Here is a 15,280-nt window from a genome sequence, read left to right on the forward strand (position 1 = left end):
AAGGGGCCTGCCGGGTGTTTGAGGCACACCGAGGCGGCCGCGTGGCCGGGTCAGAGGGAGAGTAGTGGGAGGTGAAGCCAGAGAGGTGACAGCGTGAGACTGTGTGTGGCCTCCTGGGCCACCACGAGGACTTGTCTCTTCCCCAGCGAGACGCAGCCACAGGAGGGCTCTGAGCAGCGAGGGGCGTGACCCGATGCAGTTGTTCACAGGGTCACTCCGGCTTTGTTTGGGGGACAGACAGTGGCGGGGACGTGGGGGGCAGGGAGGCAGTGAAGAGGCCACTTGGAGGGTCCAGGAGGCAGGCAAGGTGGCCGTACCAGGTGGGTGGTAGAGGGACAAGTGGGCGGATCCGGGTTCTGCTCTGTAGGGGGCGCCAACAGTATTTCCTGAAAGCGGATTCGGGTGAGAGTCGGGGAAGCCAGAGTGAGGTCAGGACTCGGGAGGGGGCACTGGGATGGGGAAGGCTGGGGTGGGGTCTGGGGGAGTGGGGTGCGGAGCCATTACAGCCTCACAGGGAGTGTGGAGTGGGGGCCCAGATGCAGATACAAGGGGGTTGTCGGTGTCTGGACAGTGTTTACTGTCACAGGGTCACCGTGGGGAGACCTGGTGGGTTCAGGTGGAGAGAGTGGCCCTGAGGTCTCAGGGTCCTGAAGTGCCAGACAGCACAAGTGTGTGTCAGCGGCTGCGTGTGCTACAGCTGCTGCGTGAAGCCCTGTGCCAGACTGCGGCCCTGGGACTCAACTCACTGACGCCTCACAGCCCACTGAGGGATGGAGGAGGATGGCAGCAGGTACAGGGAGGTCACGAGGTGACTCGGGCAGGAGAGGCCAGGCCTGGCTGACCCAGGGCTGCTGCGCCCGCCAAGTACATCCTCTTGCTGGGGAGCTGCAGGGCTCGTCTCACAGCCTGACCTCCACCCCACGGGGAGGGAGGCGTCACTACGCCCCGGTGCTGAGCAGGGGACACAGAGGCTCACAAGGGGCAGCTGCCTCGCCCACGGTTACACTCGCCAGTGGCCCGGCGCTGACCCCGCTCCCAGCCACGCCCCCGCGGCCTCGGTGCTCAGAAGGCCCCGCTGACACTGCTTCCGTCCTGCTCTCCAGGGCACAGGCACCAACCGGACCTGCGGCCGATCCCAGTACTTGCTCCGAGTGACAGAACAACGAAAACGATGAATAGCTACTCTTTTTTCAGTACATACTACATGCTAGGCATGGCACTAGTGTTTTCCACAAACTAACCAGTTTGATTCTCAGATTAATGCAGTGAGGTGGGCACCACTTTTGTCCACATTTCACCACCCGAGAAACCGAGGCAGAGAGGTTACTCCGCAAGTGGGAACCTCAGGGCATCCAGCTCTCGGGAAAGCGGACCTAGTAAGCATTTGCCGAATGAACGCTCAGGGCAATGACAAAGGCCAGGAAGGAAGCTGAGCCCTTCAGCACCACGCTCCACCAGCCTGCAGCATGTCACTGCTGAGCTGGCGGAGGGCCCTTCACTGGTGAGGCCTGGGCCAGGATGGATGTAGCCTGAAAAGGGCTCTTGAGCAGGGCTGAGAGAGATGCAGAGGCCCAGGGGGTGGGAAGCGTCATAGAGGCAAAGAGAGGTGTGTGCGTGTGCTCTGTGAGAGTCCTGGGCTGGGGGCAGCACAGTGACCTATGCCCCAGCCCAGCGAGGAAGACAGAGCCATTCCTACATCGTGACGGCCTACAGCCCACAGTAGACCGGGCTCTGGTCGGGAAACCAGACAGAGGGATCAGGAGTGGGATGGGACCAACCCACGTTGTGGTGGGGGCTGAAGGAGGTGCCTGACTCATTGTGGGGGGGAGGGAGGGCTTCCTAGAGGTGGTGGCATCGAGTTGAGACAAAAAGGAAAGGATGAGGTGGGACCGGTCCGAGGCATTTGCGTCTGTCTTTTTGCTTTCTCTGCGCGTGCTGCCTCTGCTGTGGCGCCCCCCACCTCTACCTTCTGCCCAGGCCGTGTTGAATGCCAACCAGGCGCCAGGCCCTGCCTTAGGCAACAGGGTACCAAGGATGAGAGACGAAGGAAGGAGACACAGAGTGAAGCTCAGAGATGCTTCGGGAGCTCCCACTAAAGCCCAGCTCCACCGGGGCGGGGATGTTCCCTGCTGTGCTCATCACAGTGTGCCCAGCACCTAGGGCAGAGCCTGGCCCTCAGCACTGTGGAATGCAAGTGAGGAGGAGGTGAGCCAGTGCTCTGGAGTGTAAGCCTGCGAGGTGACCCAGCCTGAGGCTTCAGGAAGACATCCAGGAAAGGGCAGTCACTGAGCAAAGCCCTTAAGAGAAGCAGAAGTTGCCCTGGCTGGTGTAGCTCAGTGGGTTGAGCGTGGGCCTGCGAACCAGATGATCAAGGTTCGATTCCCAGTCAGGGCACGTGCCTGGGTTGCAGGCCAGTTCCCAGCGGGGGACACTCGAGAGGCAACCATACACTGATATTTCTCTTCCTCTCTCCTTCCCTTTCCCTCTAAAGATAAATAAACAAAAATATTTTAAAAAAGAGAGAGAAGCAGAAGTCAAGAACAGGGCTGGGAAAAGAGCACGGTGGAGGGAACAGACACGCAGAGCGCCCTGAGGAGGGCGAGTCTGCTGGATGGGGGACCTGGAGGAGGGGCCGTGAAGTGGAGGGGCCGAGGCTGAGCCCTGAAACACCAGGCAGCAGTACCGACCCAGACACTATGGCAATGGGGAGCCTAGAGAGGATTTTAAGTGGAGACAGACCCCTCAAAAATGCCCCTGAGCCTCCTCCATCCCACCCTCTGTGTGTACAAGAGGCTCCATCCAGGAAGGCCCATAAAGAGCCTCCTGTATGCTCACGTCGGTTGTGCTGCCCTCTAGAGTCTGGCCCTTCCTTCCGCAGCTGCCTTCAGTTTCAGAGCTTTGGGGTATGGGGAAGGGGTCAGAGGGTAGACCGAAGGCCTTTTGGTGAGGGCCCTGTGCACAGGGCCCCCTCCACGGGGGACACCCAGTAAACATTTGTTAGATGAATAAAGGGATGGATGAGTCACATCCCGTACCCCTCTCTCCCTGGAAGATCTGGGGGAGTCAGGTGGGTCAAGCGACGCTCATCACATCATCTGCTTGGGGCAGGAACAGGGAGCAGGGCTGGGGGTTGGCTGATACAAACCCCTGGTCCCCAGATGGCTGTATCTGGAGGGACTGAACTCTCATTTCTGGTGTCAGATGACCCTAATCCTTGGGTGTTCCAGATTCCTAGGGGACCCCCTGAGGCTTGGCCAACAATCCCTTGCTCCAGGTGACACGCAGGAGTTCATGTGCAGACCCCCCAGGACTCCATCTTGCACCCCAATTCCCTCTTAGCTGACTCCCGTGACTTCTGGCCTTTGAACTTGCCCCCATTTCCCAACCCTGGGGTGCCTCCTCTGCCAGCCCCAGGTCACCCAGGCTCACATTTCTTCTCTGGGAAGCTGCCAGTGGCAGGGACGGTGCTGAGGCTGCTGCCGGGCGGGTGGGGGTGCTGGTGCTGGCGGCGGGCAGGCAGCGTGCTGGAGGGGAAGGCGCAGGTGCTGGTGAAGAGCACGTCGCTGGGCAGGCCCGCCTCCAGGCCGGCCGGGTTGGCAAAGCTGGGCTCACGCCGCCCACTGCACAGACTCTCGTCCGACAAGGTCCGCTGCAGACTCTTCTGCGGCGACTGCTGTGGAGACAGGGGAGGGACGTGGTCACGGTCATGGCCTGGCCCATGGTCACTATCATCAGAGGCTCCTTTCTGTCCTGGGCATCCGGGGTTCTTACGCACCCAGCGTCGTCTTTGTCCCCTTGCTGGTCAAAGCATGCCGAGTTCTCCCTGGGGGTCCCCCCTCCCTCCCCACGCAGTGCACCTGGTTCTGGAAGGCCAACCCTGCAGCCACAGGTGAGGCTAGGTAAGGTGGTGAGGCCCAAGACGGACCAGTGAGAGCCAGTCACTGCTGAGGACCACTGAGTACAGGGGGCTGCCTTCCCCTAATGTTGTGGGACAGAGCCCCGAGTCCGCACAGAGAGTGCCTGCCTGAGAGCAAGACCTGTCCGGGGTCGGCGGGGTGTAGAGGAACCAAGGACACTTGCTGTTTTGGCCCCTGGCGCCCTGGCCTCTGCGTTTGGTCCCCGTGGTTCAGTGGGTAGGGGCAGCTTCTATCTGGGCTCCCTAAGGACATGGATGCCTCTAACAATATCTCCCCAATCGCGTGAGGTCCTCTGGGGTGGAGCAGATGCCCTGTGTGCCCACCCGGCTGCTTTACTCTGAGCTGCTGTCCGTGACCGGTGCCCTGAGCGCTGGCCACGAACAGGGCTGGCAGGGGCTGCCCAGACCCCAGGGAGGCGGGCCGCCCTCCCCCGCCCTCCCCCGCCGCCCACCACGTACTTCCCCATCCCTCTCCTGGTCTGGAGCCAGGTTGTCCATGATGATGAGCTTCTTCAGGTCGTCCTCAATGGTGGACTTGTAGTTCTTCCGTGGGGAGCGGAGGTCGCGGAGGGACGCCCGCAACCGTGGCTGCCCAAATACGTTTTTCGTGTTGGTGTCCACCTGCCTGGAACGAGAAGGTCAGGGTCAGGGGGATCTCGGGGAGGCTGGCGCTGCTTCTCCCAGCTATCCTGACCGGAGAAGGCCTGCTGTGCGAGTGAACGCAGCCTCCTCCACCGCAGCCGCGTGTGAAGAGGGACCGCGTCTGCTGCCCACCCACCCGCCCCTCGATGGCTGCCTGGGAGCCCACGCTGCGCCCCACCTGCTCCAGGAGGGGAGCAGCAGGGAGCACGCAGCTGACCTCCAGCTGGGGGGCAGACAATGAGCAAACGGACAGAGAGATCCCAGAATGTGAGGTGGAAAGAGGTGCGCTGAAGAAAAACAAAGCTGGGTAAATGGGCAGGATGACGGGGATGGAGGATGGGATTTGCGAGGGGGGCTGGGGAGGGGGGTCTGGGTGGTGGCGGGGCAGACTGTGCGGGAACTCAGGAGCCACTGTGGGGACTGCACTGCACGGCAGGTGGGAGGCTCAGCAGTTCTGAGCTGGGGAGTGCTGGGTCCGGATTCTCGTTTTAGAAGGACTGCTCTGGTGTGGAACAGGAAAGTGATCCTCGTGGAGACAGGAACAAAAGTGGAAGCAGGGAGACAGTGAGGACGCTCTAGTACGTGAGGTGGTGGTGGCCTAGACCAGGACCTCCAGCCACAGAAGAGGAATGGGGCCCCACAGAGAGGGAATCCCCTGGGGGGACTGGTCCCCACAGGCAAGTGGCGGGCCACAGACAGCAGACCTCTGGCCTGGGTGTTCTAGGAGCTGCCATCAGCTTTCCCTAGCCTTGGTTTCCTCATCTGTCAAATGCAGTAGGAGAGCTCATGCACCATGAGGTAACCGAGGGGTCCTGGAGCACCCCGACTTTCCCACCCCTGTTTTCTACTAGACTTCCTGTTCCAGGAGTCGGTCTGTGAGCCCAAGTCACTCTTATCACCCCTCAAAGCTGACCCTGCACTGCCTTCCAGAAAACTGTGGGCTAAAAGCCTCTGAAGGATAGCCTGGGGTTAAAAGCCAGAGCCCTGGAGAGAGACGGACTCGGATTCCAGTCCTGGCTCTGCTTGACCCTGCCATGAGACCCTGGGCAAGTCACACAACCATTCTGCCCCTTGGTTAGCTCACCAGGAGAACACGCTGGTCTCACGGCATTGTGCGGTTGGCTGCAAAGCACTTGGCCGGCATCTGACACAGCGGATTCTTGGGAAGTGAGGGCTGGCCTTGGGGCATCTTGCCTGGGCTGACGAGCACCCTCAACTGCACGCAGTCTCTCTGCTGCTCCCTTACCTCCTCCGCTGGCTCCACAGACGACTGCCCCACAGCTCCCTGGCCCTCCTCTGGGGTTCGTGTCCTCCACTCCTAGGAATTACCCTGAGGCCTCCTCCTGCCTTCTTCTTTTTTAAAAAAGATCTTACTTAATTTTATAAAGAGGGGAAGGGAGGGAGAAAACCACTGATAACTTGCAGCTTGCACGTCCCCAACCGGGGCACACAACACAGGCATGTGACTGGGAACTGAACTGGCAACCTTCTGGTCCACAGGATGATGCCCGACCCACTGAGCCACACCTGTCAGGGCTCCTCCTGCCTTCTGTGGCTCTCAGCCTTTGGGCTCAGGTCCTACTTCACTGGTGAGAACCTGGGTTTTGACCTGACGCATCACCACCCAGGAGAGAAGAAGCAACAGACAACAGGAGCACAGCCCTTCCGATGCTGAGAACCCTGTGTCCGCCGTCCAATCTGCAGAGCAGCTCTCCCCAGGAACAGACAGGAAACTGAGGTACAGAGAGGTAAAGTAACTCCGTGGCACGTGTCCTGAGTCACACAGCCCGTGAGTGCAGAGTCCTGCCGAGGCCCCAGGCTACAGAACCCCCAGGGGTCGCTGCCGTGCCTGCCTGCCACGTTTGTACCATGGAGACAGCATGAAAAAGACACGCGTTGGTGGAGCACAATCACATTTGTTTAAAAAACTGGCTTTTAGATGCAGGAAATGAGGTGGAAGAAATGATGAACACTGATTAGCTCTGGGAGTTAGGAATCATTAGGAAGTGGAAAAATTGACTGACTTTTCACCTTATAGCCTTCTGATTGTCTCAATTTATTTACCATAATTACGTGTTATAACAATAAAAAATAACTAATTTTTAAAAAGCTAACACACAGACTTGTATCATTTTGTAACTCAAGACAGTAAAAAGCTGTGGCAGGTGAGGCTCAGTGGACTGAGCACTGGCCTGCAAACCGAAAGGTCACCACCAGTTCGATTCCCAGGAGCGCACACACCTGGGCTGGGCTGTGGACCAAGTCCTCTCGGAGGGGCGCGTGAGAGGCAATCAATGAACGCTTCTCTGACACATCAGTGGTGCGCTCCTCCCTTCTCCCCACCCCCTCTCCAAAAAGAAATAAAATAGTAAAAAATCTAAGTCTTTTGAACCTATGAAGAAATAAGATGCCTTTGGCCTCCTGAGGGTTTCGAAGTGTCCATTTTTTCCACTCATTTTCTCAGCTGCCGGCTCTGGGATTTTAACAAAGAAAGGGAGAGAGGGTGGGAAGTTTTTCCTTGTTAGATCATATTTCTCCCCAAATTAGAATTCCAGGTCTAGGGTAGTGCTGGCTCCATGACAGGATTCTCTGGGTGAACGAAAAGCTTTCGATCTGAGGAGACACGGAGACAGAGCGAGAAAGAGAGGCACATGACCCGGGGAGAACACGCTCCTCCCGTGGAGCTGGGAGGGGGCCCAGACCTCCCTTCCCTTTAGACTTCGCATTTCCCAGAATCCCTTGCACAGGGAAGTGCAGGGCACGCGGCGTGCCGTGCCCATCGATGGTGGGGAAGGAGCAGGCCAGGCCTCCTGTTCACCTGCAGTGAGAAAGGGGCACCTCCTCTGGGAGGGGCGTAAAAAAGAGCCACTAAAATTTTTATTTTATTTTATTTTATTTTAAGAATATTTCATTTGTTTATTTTCAGAGAGAGAAACATCGATGTGTAAGAGATACATCGATCGGTTGCCTCCCTGCACGCCTTCAAGTGGGTACCTGACCTGCAACCCAGGCATGTGCCCTGACTGGGAACTGAACCGGCGACCTTTTGGTGCGTGGGCCAGCACTCAGTCCACTGAGCCACAACAGTTGAGGCCTGCGAAGAACTTTAAAACATGCTCTCTCTCTGCCCTACTTCTGGGAGTGGGTCCTTCAGAAAGGCCCACATCAACCCACGGGTGCCGGGTATACAAGGGCACTTCACGGGGGCCTGTCTGTAGGGCAAATACAGAAGCAGGGGAAGGCCCCTCAGGGGAGGGTGGCCAGGCACCACAGAACCACCCTGTGTAGCTGCTAAAACGAAGTGAAGCCAAACCATGTGACCCAGAAGAGGTTCTCCCAGGAGGCCATGGGAATGAAGAAGTGGTATGTAGAGTATGAAATCTTTTTTAGAAAAAACCCTCACACACAGATTAGCTCAATATACTGAAGTCCACATACTCTTAGCTCCAGAACTGGGTATATGGGGGCTTCACTTTCTAAAAACATTCTTAACCACAGCCCACAAGGTCCCAAGCATCCCCCCGGCCCCTGTCTGCTCTGCCTTCTGCATAGGCCTCCTAATGTTCCTTAAACACACCAGGCACGCTCCATCCCCAGGGGCTTTGCACTGGCTTTTCTGTCTGCCTAGAGTATCTTCCCAGCATTCCCTGTGACAAGCAGCTTCTCATCCAAACGTCACCTCCTCTGAGGGGCCTCCCCTGACCACTCGACCTCCTGGTGCTCCCTTCCCAGCCCAGGCACACTCAATCACACAACCCTGTGCTACTTTACTGAATTCACCTCATGAGGATTTGTTGTGTGTACTGTGCATTTGTTTTCCCTCCTTCCACCTCACTTGCAGCCTTCTGCGTTGTGTCCAGGGTCAGGAATAGGGCTGCCACGTTAGGCAGTTAAAGGTAGTTGTTAAGTGAGTATTATATGAAACCAACCAACCCCACCCCCCCTCCTAAGCAATGTCCCTAGTTATTTTCTTCCTTCCTCTAGTTTTCCTCTCTTCCTTCCTTTTATAACAAGCTTAAATGAGTATGGTAAAATAAAAAATTTTTTGAAAAGTTAAGCCAAAAGAACATGAGCATTCCTTCCCCACTGTTTGTGTTCATTTGCTAAAATCTCCTTCTCAGATCCCAGGATGGCTAGGACTCATGGCGCGTTCTTAAGCCCACCGTGGAAGGCTGGCTCACAGGAAGAAATCAGGCGGGGACTCTCTCCTACCCTCAAATCCGCATCTGTCTCACTACCGCAGGATTCATGGCCTGACTCTATTAGTAGGCAGCTGTGACACGTCTAAAGGGAAAACACACAGTGAAAATTCAGTCTGGAGAACCCAACGGATGACTTTTACTCTTACTCTCTTTCTTCTGGAAGAATTTTTCCAATGTATTTTCTACACTGCAAATTCGGAACCATACTTCACAATGGCATTAATTTCCAGGTTAAAGAAAACGAACCAAACTGGGCTTGTGTAGCTCTGATCTTTCTCCTTTTTCTCAAGGTCTCTGTTCTCCCTAATATTCAAAATCTAATGCCCTCCGAGGACAACGTGAACTACTGCCTGACTCTTAGAAAGAAGAGATCATCTTCAACATGCTAACACGGAACTGTCGCCACATTATTTGGAAAGAACAAGTGGAAGAGGCAGAGGCGCAGAGACAGGAGGCCACGGCGGTACATCAATTGGGGCAAGGGGAGCCCTCTCGGTCTCACAGGCTGGTCAAGCCCGGCACGTCTCTGGGCGGACGCAGGAGGGAGGAAACAGCGGCTGCTCTGGGCAGAGCAGCGGGATGGCTGGGGGCCTGGGAAGGGCGAGTGGCTCAGTTTTCATTGAAAACTGCAAACTTTTTTGGATTAGTTTTTTTTAACTGTACACATTCTACATTTCAAAACACAAATGAAAACTCCCAGAAGGATGCACCCTCTCCTCAAGGTTCTGGGCAGCACCGCACAGAATCTCTGATGTGCCCACGCCGTCTGAAGCTAGGTTTGGTCATGCTGTGGAATTAAACCACCTGCATTAGAAAAGAGTAAGATGACAGAAAAAAGACAAAGAAGGCTCTGTAGTCAGAACCCCGGCAACAGCAACTTCTTCTTGTCACCAAAGGGCCAGAGGTGGGAGGTGACCAAAGGCGCCCGCTTGGCTGGATCTGATCCCAGTGGACTTGGGGTTCTGGGCTCCAACTGGGGCAGCTCCCTTGGGGAGGATTAATTAAGCGAATTAGCACCACTGTGGCCTGCCTGAGCTGGGGGTTCTGCCAAGTCACTGCTGAGGACACTCATGGGTCTGTAATTCAGGTGGCAGGCGGAGTTTCCTGGAAGGGTGACTGGGAGAGGCCGCAGAGTGTGGGGCAACCCTGATACGAGGTGGGGATATCAGGGAGAGGCCTTCCCCAGCTCCTTCTGTGCCTACACTGTGCTGGACCCCCGAGCTTTAAACCTGGAAAAGGAGGGCACCCAAATGCCAAGTGTCAACTACCACCAGATGCCAATGTCCATCAGTCCAGCCACTGAAGACCAGACACTTCCCTGTGACTCATTCACACCACCTGTGGAATGCAGACACTCCAAATCTTTGCCTTTTAAAGCTGAAGAAACCGAGGCACAGTGGATTAAGGACACCCAGAACCCACCTCTGCCTGATGCTCAGAGCCACCCCGAGATTCTCTCACGATGCAAGCAGACTGTGAGGTGCACCAACAGTGACCTCAGCAGCAACCTGTGATGAGGGCCCTCAGGTGGGGTCAGTGTGTCTCGTGTGTGGCTGCGTTTATTCCCCACAGACTGTAACCACCTCACTCTGCAGCCAAGGGCACCGATGCTCCAACAGGCGCTGACACACAATGACAGCAGAGCTGGTGTGTGAACTGAGGTGAGCTCAGGAGACTGTTCTTGACTGCAGTCTCAGCACCGCCAGCAGCAACAGAGCTCGCCTCCTGGGTGCCCTCTCCCTGCCAGGCCCTGGCTGCCCTTGGCAGGCATTGTTCCATCTCCTCTCCTCAGAGGTCCTACATGAGGTGGGGTGCCCCTCTCATGCCTGAGGGTCCTGGGGGCTTGAGACTGGGGTCCTTGGGTGTGCCTTGGGTGCTCGCCCTCCTAATCTCCATCCCAGTCTTAAGGCAACGACAGAGGCTGTTCCCCAGGACCTGCATCATCCTCACTGGGCCCTGGGGATGCAGGGACACGGACCTCACGACAACCCAGTGCCGTAGCTGATCTGCTCAGCACTCAGAGATAAATGGTGCCAGTGCAGCCTGTTCCCTGCTGTGTCAGCCTTCTGGGGCCTCTTGGGGGGGCCAAGGGGTCCCTAACCTGCAAGGGCAGCACAAGCCCTTCCACTGGGGCAAGACCAGGACAAGCTGAGGGCGGCTGGTGGCCTGAGCTTTCCCATCAGCCTGGAAAGCCATTTACCTAGTCACACCCTCACTGCTAAGCACTGTGCAGCTTGAACTTGGTGCTGGGGTCGGGGTCGGGGGCAGTCTCAGTGGATTAACTGAGTAGTAAGTCTTCACAACAACCCTGGTGGAAGGGACTGTGATCGCAGTTTGAGGAGAGGGAAACCTGGGACTGTAAACTGATGCAGCATGGAATTTCCTCAAAAATTAAAAATAGAACTATCATATGAGCCAGAAATTCCATTTTGGGTATTTATCTGAAGAAATCCAAAACGCTACTCTGAAAAGACGCATGGACCCCTATACTTACTGCAGCACTACTCACAACAGCCAAGACACGGAGGCCGCCGAGTGCCCCCTGACAGACAAGTGGGTAGAGAAGGTGCGGTGCATACACACAGTGGAGTATTAGCCTTAAGAGAATGAACTCTTGCCATCTGTCACAAATGGATGGACCTAGAGGGTATTATGCTGAGTGAAGTAAGTCGGACAGAGAAAGACAAATATAATGTGATTTCACTGATACGTGGAATCTAAAAAACAAATGAACAGAAACAAAATCATAGATACAGAGAACATTTTGATGATTACCAGATGGGAGGGGGCTGGAGGGGATCGGTGGAAAGGGGAAGGGGATTAATAAGTTCAGATCACCAGTTATAAAAACAGCCACGAGGATGTAAAGTACAGCATGGAGAACATAGTAACTAATACTGTAATAGCTATGTACAGTGCCAGGTGGGTACTAGACTTACCGGGTAGATCGATTCGTTAGTTCTACAAATGTCTAATCACTACGTTGTACATCTGAAACTAATACTGAATGTCAACTGTAATTTAAAAAATAAAATAAAAAAATAAAGAGTGGGGCCCCGGCTGGTGTGGCTCAGTGGATTGAGTGCCAGCCTGCAAATTGAAATTGTCACCAGTTTGATTCCCAGTCAGGGCACATGCCCGGGTTGTGGACCGGGTCCCCAGTAGGGGGCGTGTGAGAGGCAACCGATGGCTGTATTGCTCTCACACTGATGTTTCTCTCCCTCTTTCCCCTCCCCTTCTCCTCTAAAATTAAATACATAACATTTTTTAAAAAACAGAGGGAAACCGAGAGGTTAGAGAGGGAGTAAGCAGCCAAATGGGGGTTCCCACCCTGACCCCATGCCACGGTGCCTTGCTAAAGGTAGAAAGCGAGCGGGCTGACGAATTAAGAGCCCTGGGACAAAGTGGTCAAAGCGAGGCTGCCGCCTGCCCCCAGCGTGGACTGGGTCTGCAGCAGCAGGGCTGAGGATGAGGGGCTTCGGTGGCAGATGCTCTCGGCCCCCTCTGCACACAGACTCTCTGTCCTTCACTAGCTCACTCCGTCTTGTGTCCACCGGAGCATGCACTCAAACATAAGGCGGAGCGCCAAACACAAGAGAGACTGCTCCCTCCAAGAAATCGATCCTCAGAAAACACAGTCACTGCCCTGCGTGCGCATCCTCCTCGAGCCTCTCACGTGATGAGATGCTCAGTTAGTTGTCCTGCTGGGTATGGACCCTTAGCCCTGCCATTCCTGGCTGGGTAACTAGGTACCGTGCCTCAGTTTCCTCATCTGGAAATGGGAGTAGAAACAGGATGCCCCCTCATGGGGTAGCCAGGAGGATAAATGGGGCCAACCCAGGTGGAGTAGCGTGGCTGAAGGCAGGTGTCCCTGTGTTGGCTGTGACCACTGTCTTTCCTCTAGGGTATGCGCAGCCTCAGTCATGACCAGAATCAGTGAAAGAGGAGGCAGAGAAATATAGCAGATGGACGTGGTAATTATTCCTGACTCATGGGGGGTGGGGTGGGGTGGGACTCATAATATGTGGGGGCAAAATTTACAAAATCAACAATCATAGTATTTGCAGTGAATAACCTAACTGACTGGGTGAATTGGGCAAGTGACTTAACCACTCTGTACCTCAATTTTTCTCATCTGGAAAATGGGATGTGAAGGGAACTCCATCTCACCATTCTGCAGTGAGGATTAAATGAGTTAATGCCAGTGAGGGGCTTGCAACAGTATGTGGAGGAGCCGGTGTGTAAATGTAGGTAAATAAATCATGCAAATGAGTTCCTATGCCTTGATAAAAATTTCAGCAACAGCATCATACAGATTAAAAAAGAAAACATGTTTAATTTCAAATAATTTAGATGGAAGTGACGATGTTTTCTGAAAAACTAGGTTAGGGACTCAGAAGTGTCTCTAACAGTGACAAAGATACTATCTCCAAAATGCTCAGGGGTAGTTTGAACAAGACAGCTTTATTAAATGGGCATATGTAGACGAAAGCAATAATTCTAAGTTAATATCTTATGCATATGATGAAAATGGATGTATTAATGAATGAATCTTATAAGAATCCACGAAACTGTTTGTGTTCCCAAATATTTTAGGGACTAAATATGGATTTAGTTCCTAAAATATTTCCAAATCCTAAATATGGATTTAGTTTGTATGTTTATACACACACACACAAAAAGCCTTCCTGAGGAAAAGGAGGTGTTTGTTGAGGGCTGTCACGTGTCCAGGTCTACTTTCTGCACACCTACTGTGTACTGGGCCCTGGCTGGGGTCCACGTGTCTCTGCTCTCCTAAGTCTCTCAGCCCGGCAGGTGCGGCAGAGAGGAAGTTGCTAGCAAATAATTGTCTGATGTGCCCTGGGGTTTTCTCCATGGAAAAAAAGCAGCGTGGGCTTGGGAGGGGTGGGGGCTAGGAGGGCTTCTCCGAGGACGGCATGTCTGTGCTAACATCTGAGGGTGGGTGTTACGGATCCCCCCGCAAAGCTCAAGTCCTAAACCCAAGAATCTCAGAATGTGACCTTATTTGAGAACAGGGTCCTTACAAAGGTAACCAAGGTAAAATAAAGCCACCGCGGTGGGCCCCAATCCCAAGTGACTGGCGGTGTTGTGAAAAGGAGAATGTGGACAGGGACGTGCACATTCTAAGGGGGAAGAGTGAAGGGGGAAAGGCCACATGAAGATGAAGGCCGAGACTGGGGTAACGTGTTTATAGGCCGAGAAATCCCAGAGAGCCGGCGAATCGGCAGAAGCCGGGAGAGAAGTGTGCAACAGACTGTCCTTCACGGCCTTCAGAAGAAACCAGCCCTGCAGACACTTCGGTCTGAGACTTCTCATTTCCAGACTGTGAGACAGCAGGTTCTGTTGCTGAGCCACTCAGTCTGTGGCACTTTGTCTCAGAAGCCCTAGCACACCAATACGGTGGGGGCAGGAGTGAGCCAGTAGGGGTGGAGGGCACCCAGGCAGAGGGAACAGCACCCAGGGAGGGTGGTCAGAGCAGCTGCCAACGTGGAGGAGCATAACAGGGTGGGCAGGGTCTGGCCCTCTGGCCACCCTGAAAAGTGGAGGCTTTGCAGGATCTCACAGGGTTGAAGTGAGAATGCGATGCACAGCGCATACATTCACTGACGGAGAACCCAGACTGCCAGGCGGGCTACAAGTGACCAGCACAGCGGCACCTGCTTTCTTGTGGGGGAAACAGGCAGTAGGAGAGAGAAAAGTGACAGAATGATGGCAGGGACTATGGCTGGGAGGGCCCATCTGAGGAGGTGGCATTAGACCAGGCGCCTGTGGAGCCAGTCAGAAGAGCTGAGGGGAGGCCAGGACTGGCGAGCTCCGCAGAGGCTGAGGTTGGCCTGTATTTGGCAAGTTTGAGGAACTGGCAAGAGGCCAGCGTGGCTGGAGGGGAGTGAGCAAGGGGAAGAGTGGGAGGACATGAGGGCCGGGGGACGAGGGCCAGATCACTCAGGGACTGGGAAGGAGTCTGGGCAAAACCCGAGGTGCACTGGTGCCTGGAAGAGGCACCTGCTCAGTACATGTAAGACTTTATCACCAATTCTGGGAGCGGGGAAGCTGCTGGGGGTTTTAATCCGGGAAGAGGAGGATGAGAACCTGCTTTCCAGAGAGCCCTGGCTGGCCGTCGGGTGTGTGAACTGGATTCTTAACTCGAGCGCAGCAGGGACCATCTCCAGGGACCTGGCTTCTGTCTGACACCCCTGTCCTCACGTGCTCTGTGTCACCCACACATTCGAACAGCTCCATCCAGGTCATGAAGGGTGACGTTAGAAATAGGATGGAGGACAGGTCTGCTCCCACCCAGCAGAAGAGGAGCCAGGGCCAGGGTTCCCAGGCTCCGATCGAAGTTCCATCCGTTACCATCGGGGAGTCTGGGGTGGAGCTGCCTCATGTGTAAAATGGGATAAATGATGGGTCCACCTCATGGGGCTCTTGTGAGGATCCAATGACTTCACTGACATACAGGAGCTTAGAACCGAGGCCGGCATAAAGCAAATACTTCACT

The 15,280-nt window shown here is 54.9% G+C and overlaps 1 protein-coding gene across 6 annotated transcripts in view; it reads right to left on the minus strand.

The window, feature by feature from the left end:
- Nucleotides 1-15,280, minus strand: part of SIPA1L3 (signal induced proliferation associated 1 like 3) — a 243,151-nt gene that overhangs the window by 9,135 nt on the left and 218,736 nt on the right. For 5 of the 6 annotated variants that reach the window (XR_005064251.1, XM_037030768.1, XM_037030766.1 and 2 more), the window contains 2 exons: nt 4,376-4,541; nt 3,430-3,673 (listed from right to left, as the gene is read on the minus strand). Coding sequence is in view for 5 of the 6 variants with exons in the window: in XM_037030768.1 (XP_036886663.1) it covers nt 3,430-3,673; nt 4,376-4,541 (410 nt within the window). In the remaining variant the exon portion in view is untranslated. The remainder of the gene's footprint in view (nt 1-3,429; nt 3,674-4,375; nt 4,542-15,280) is intronic. The other variant, XM_037030767.1, reaches the window with a different exon arrangement.

Source organism: Sturnira hondurensis, unplaced genomic scaffold, assembly GCF_014824575.4.
Source record: "Sturnira hondurensis isolate 20B ecotype Veracruz unplaced genomic scaffold, ASM1482457v3 Scaffold0020884, whole genome shotgun sequence".
Taxonomy (NCBI): Eukaryota; Metazoa; Chordata; class Mammalia; order Chiroptera; family Phyllostomidae; genus Sturnira; species Sturnira hondurensis.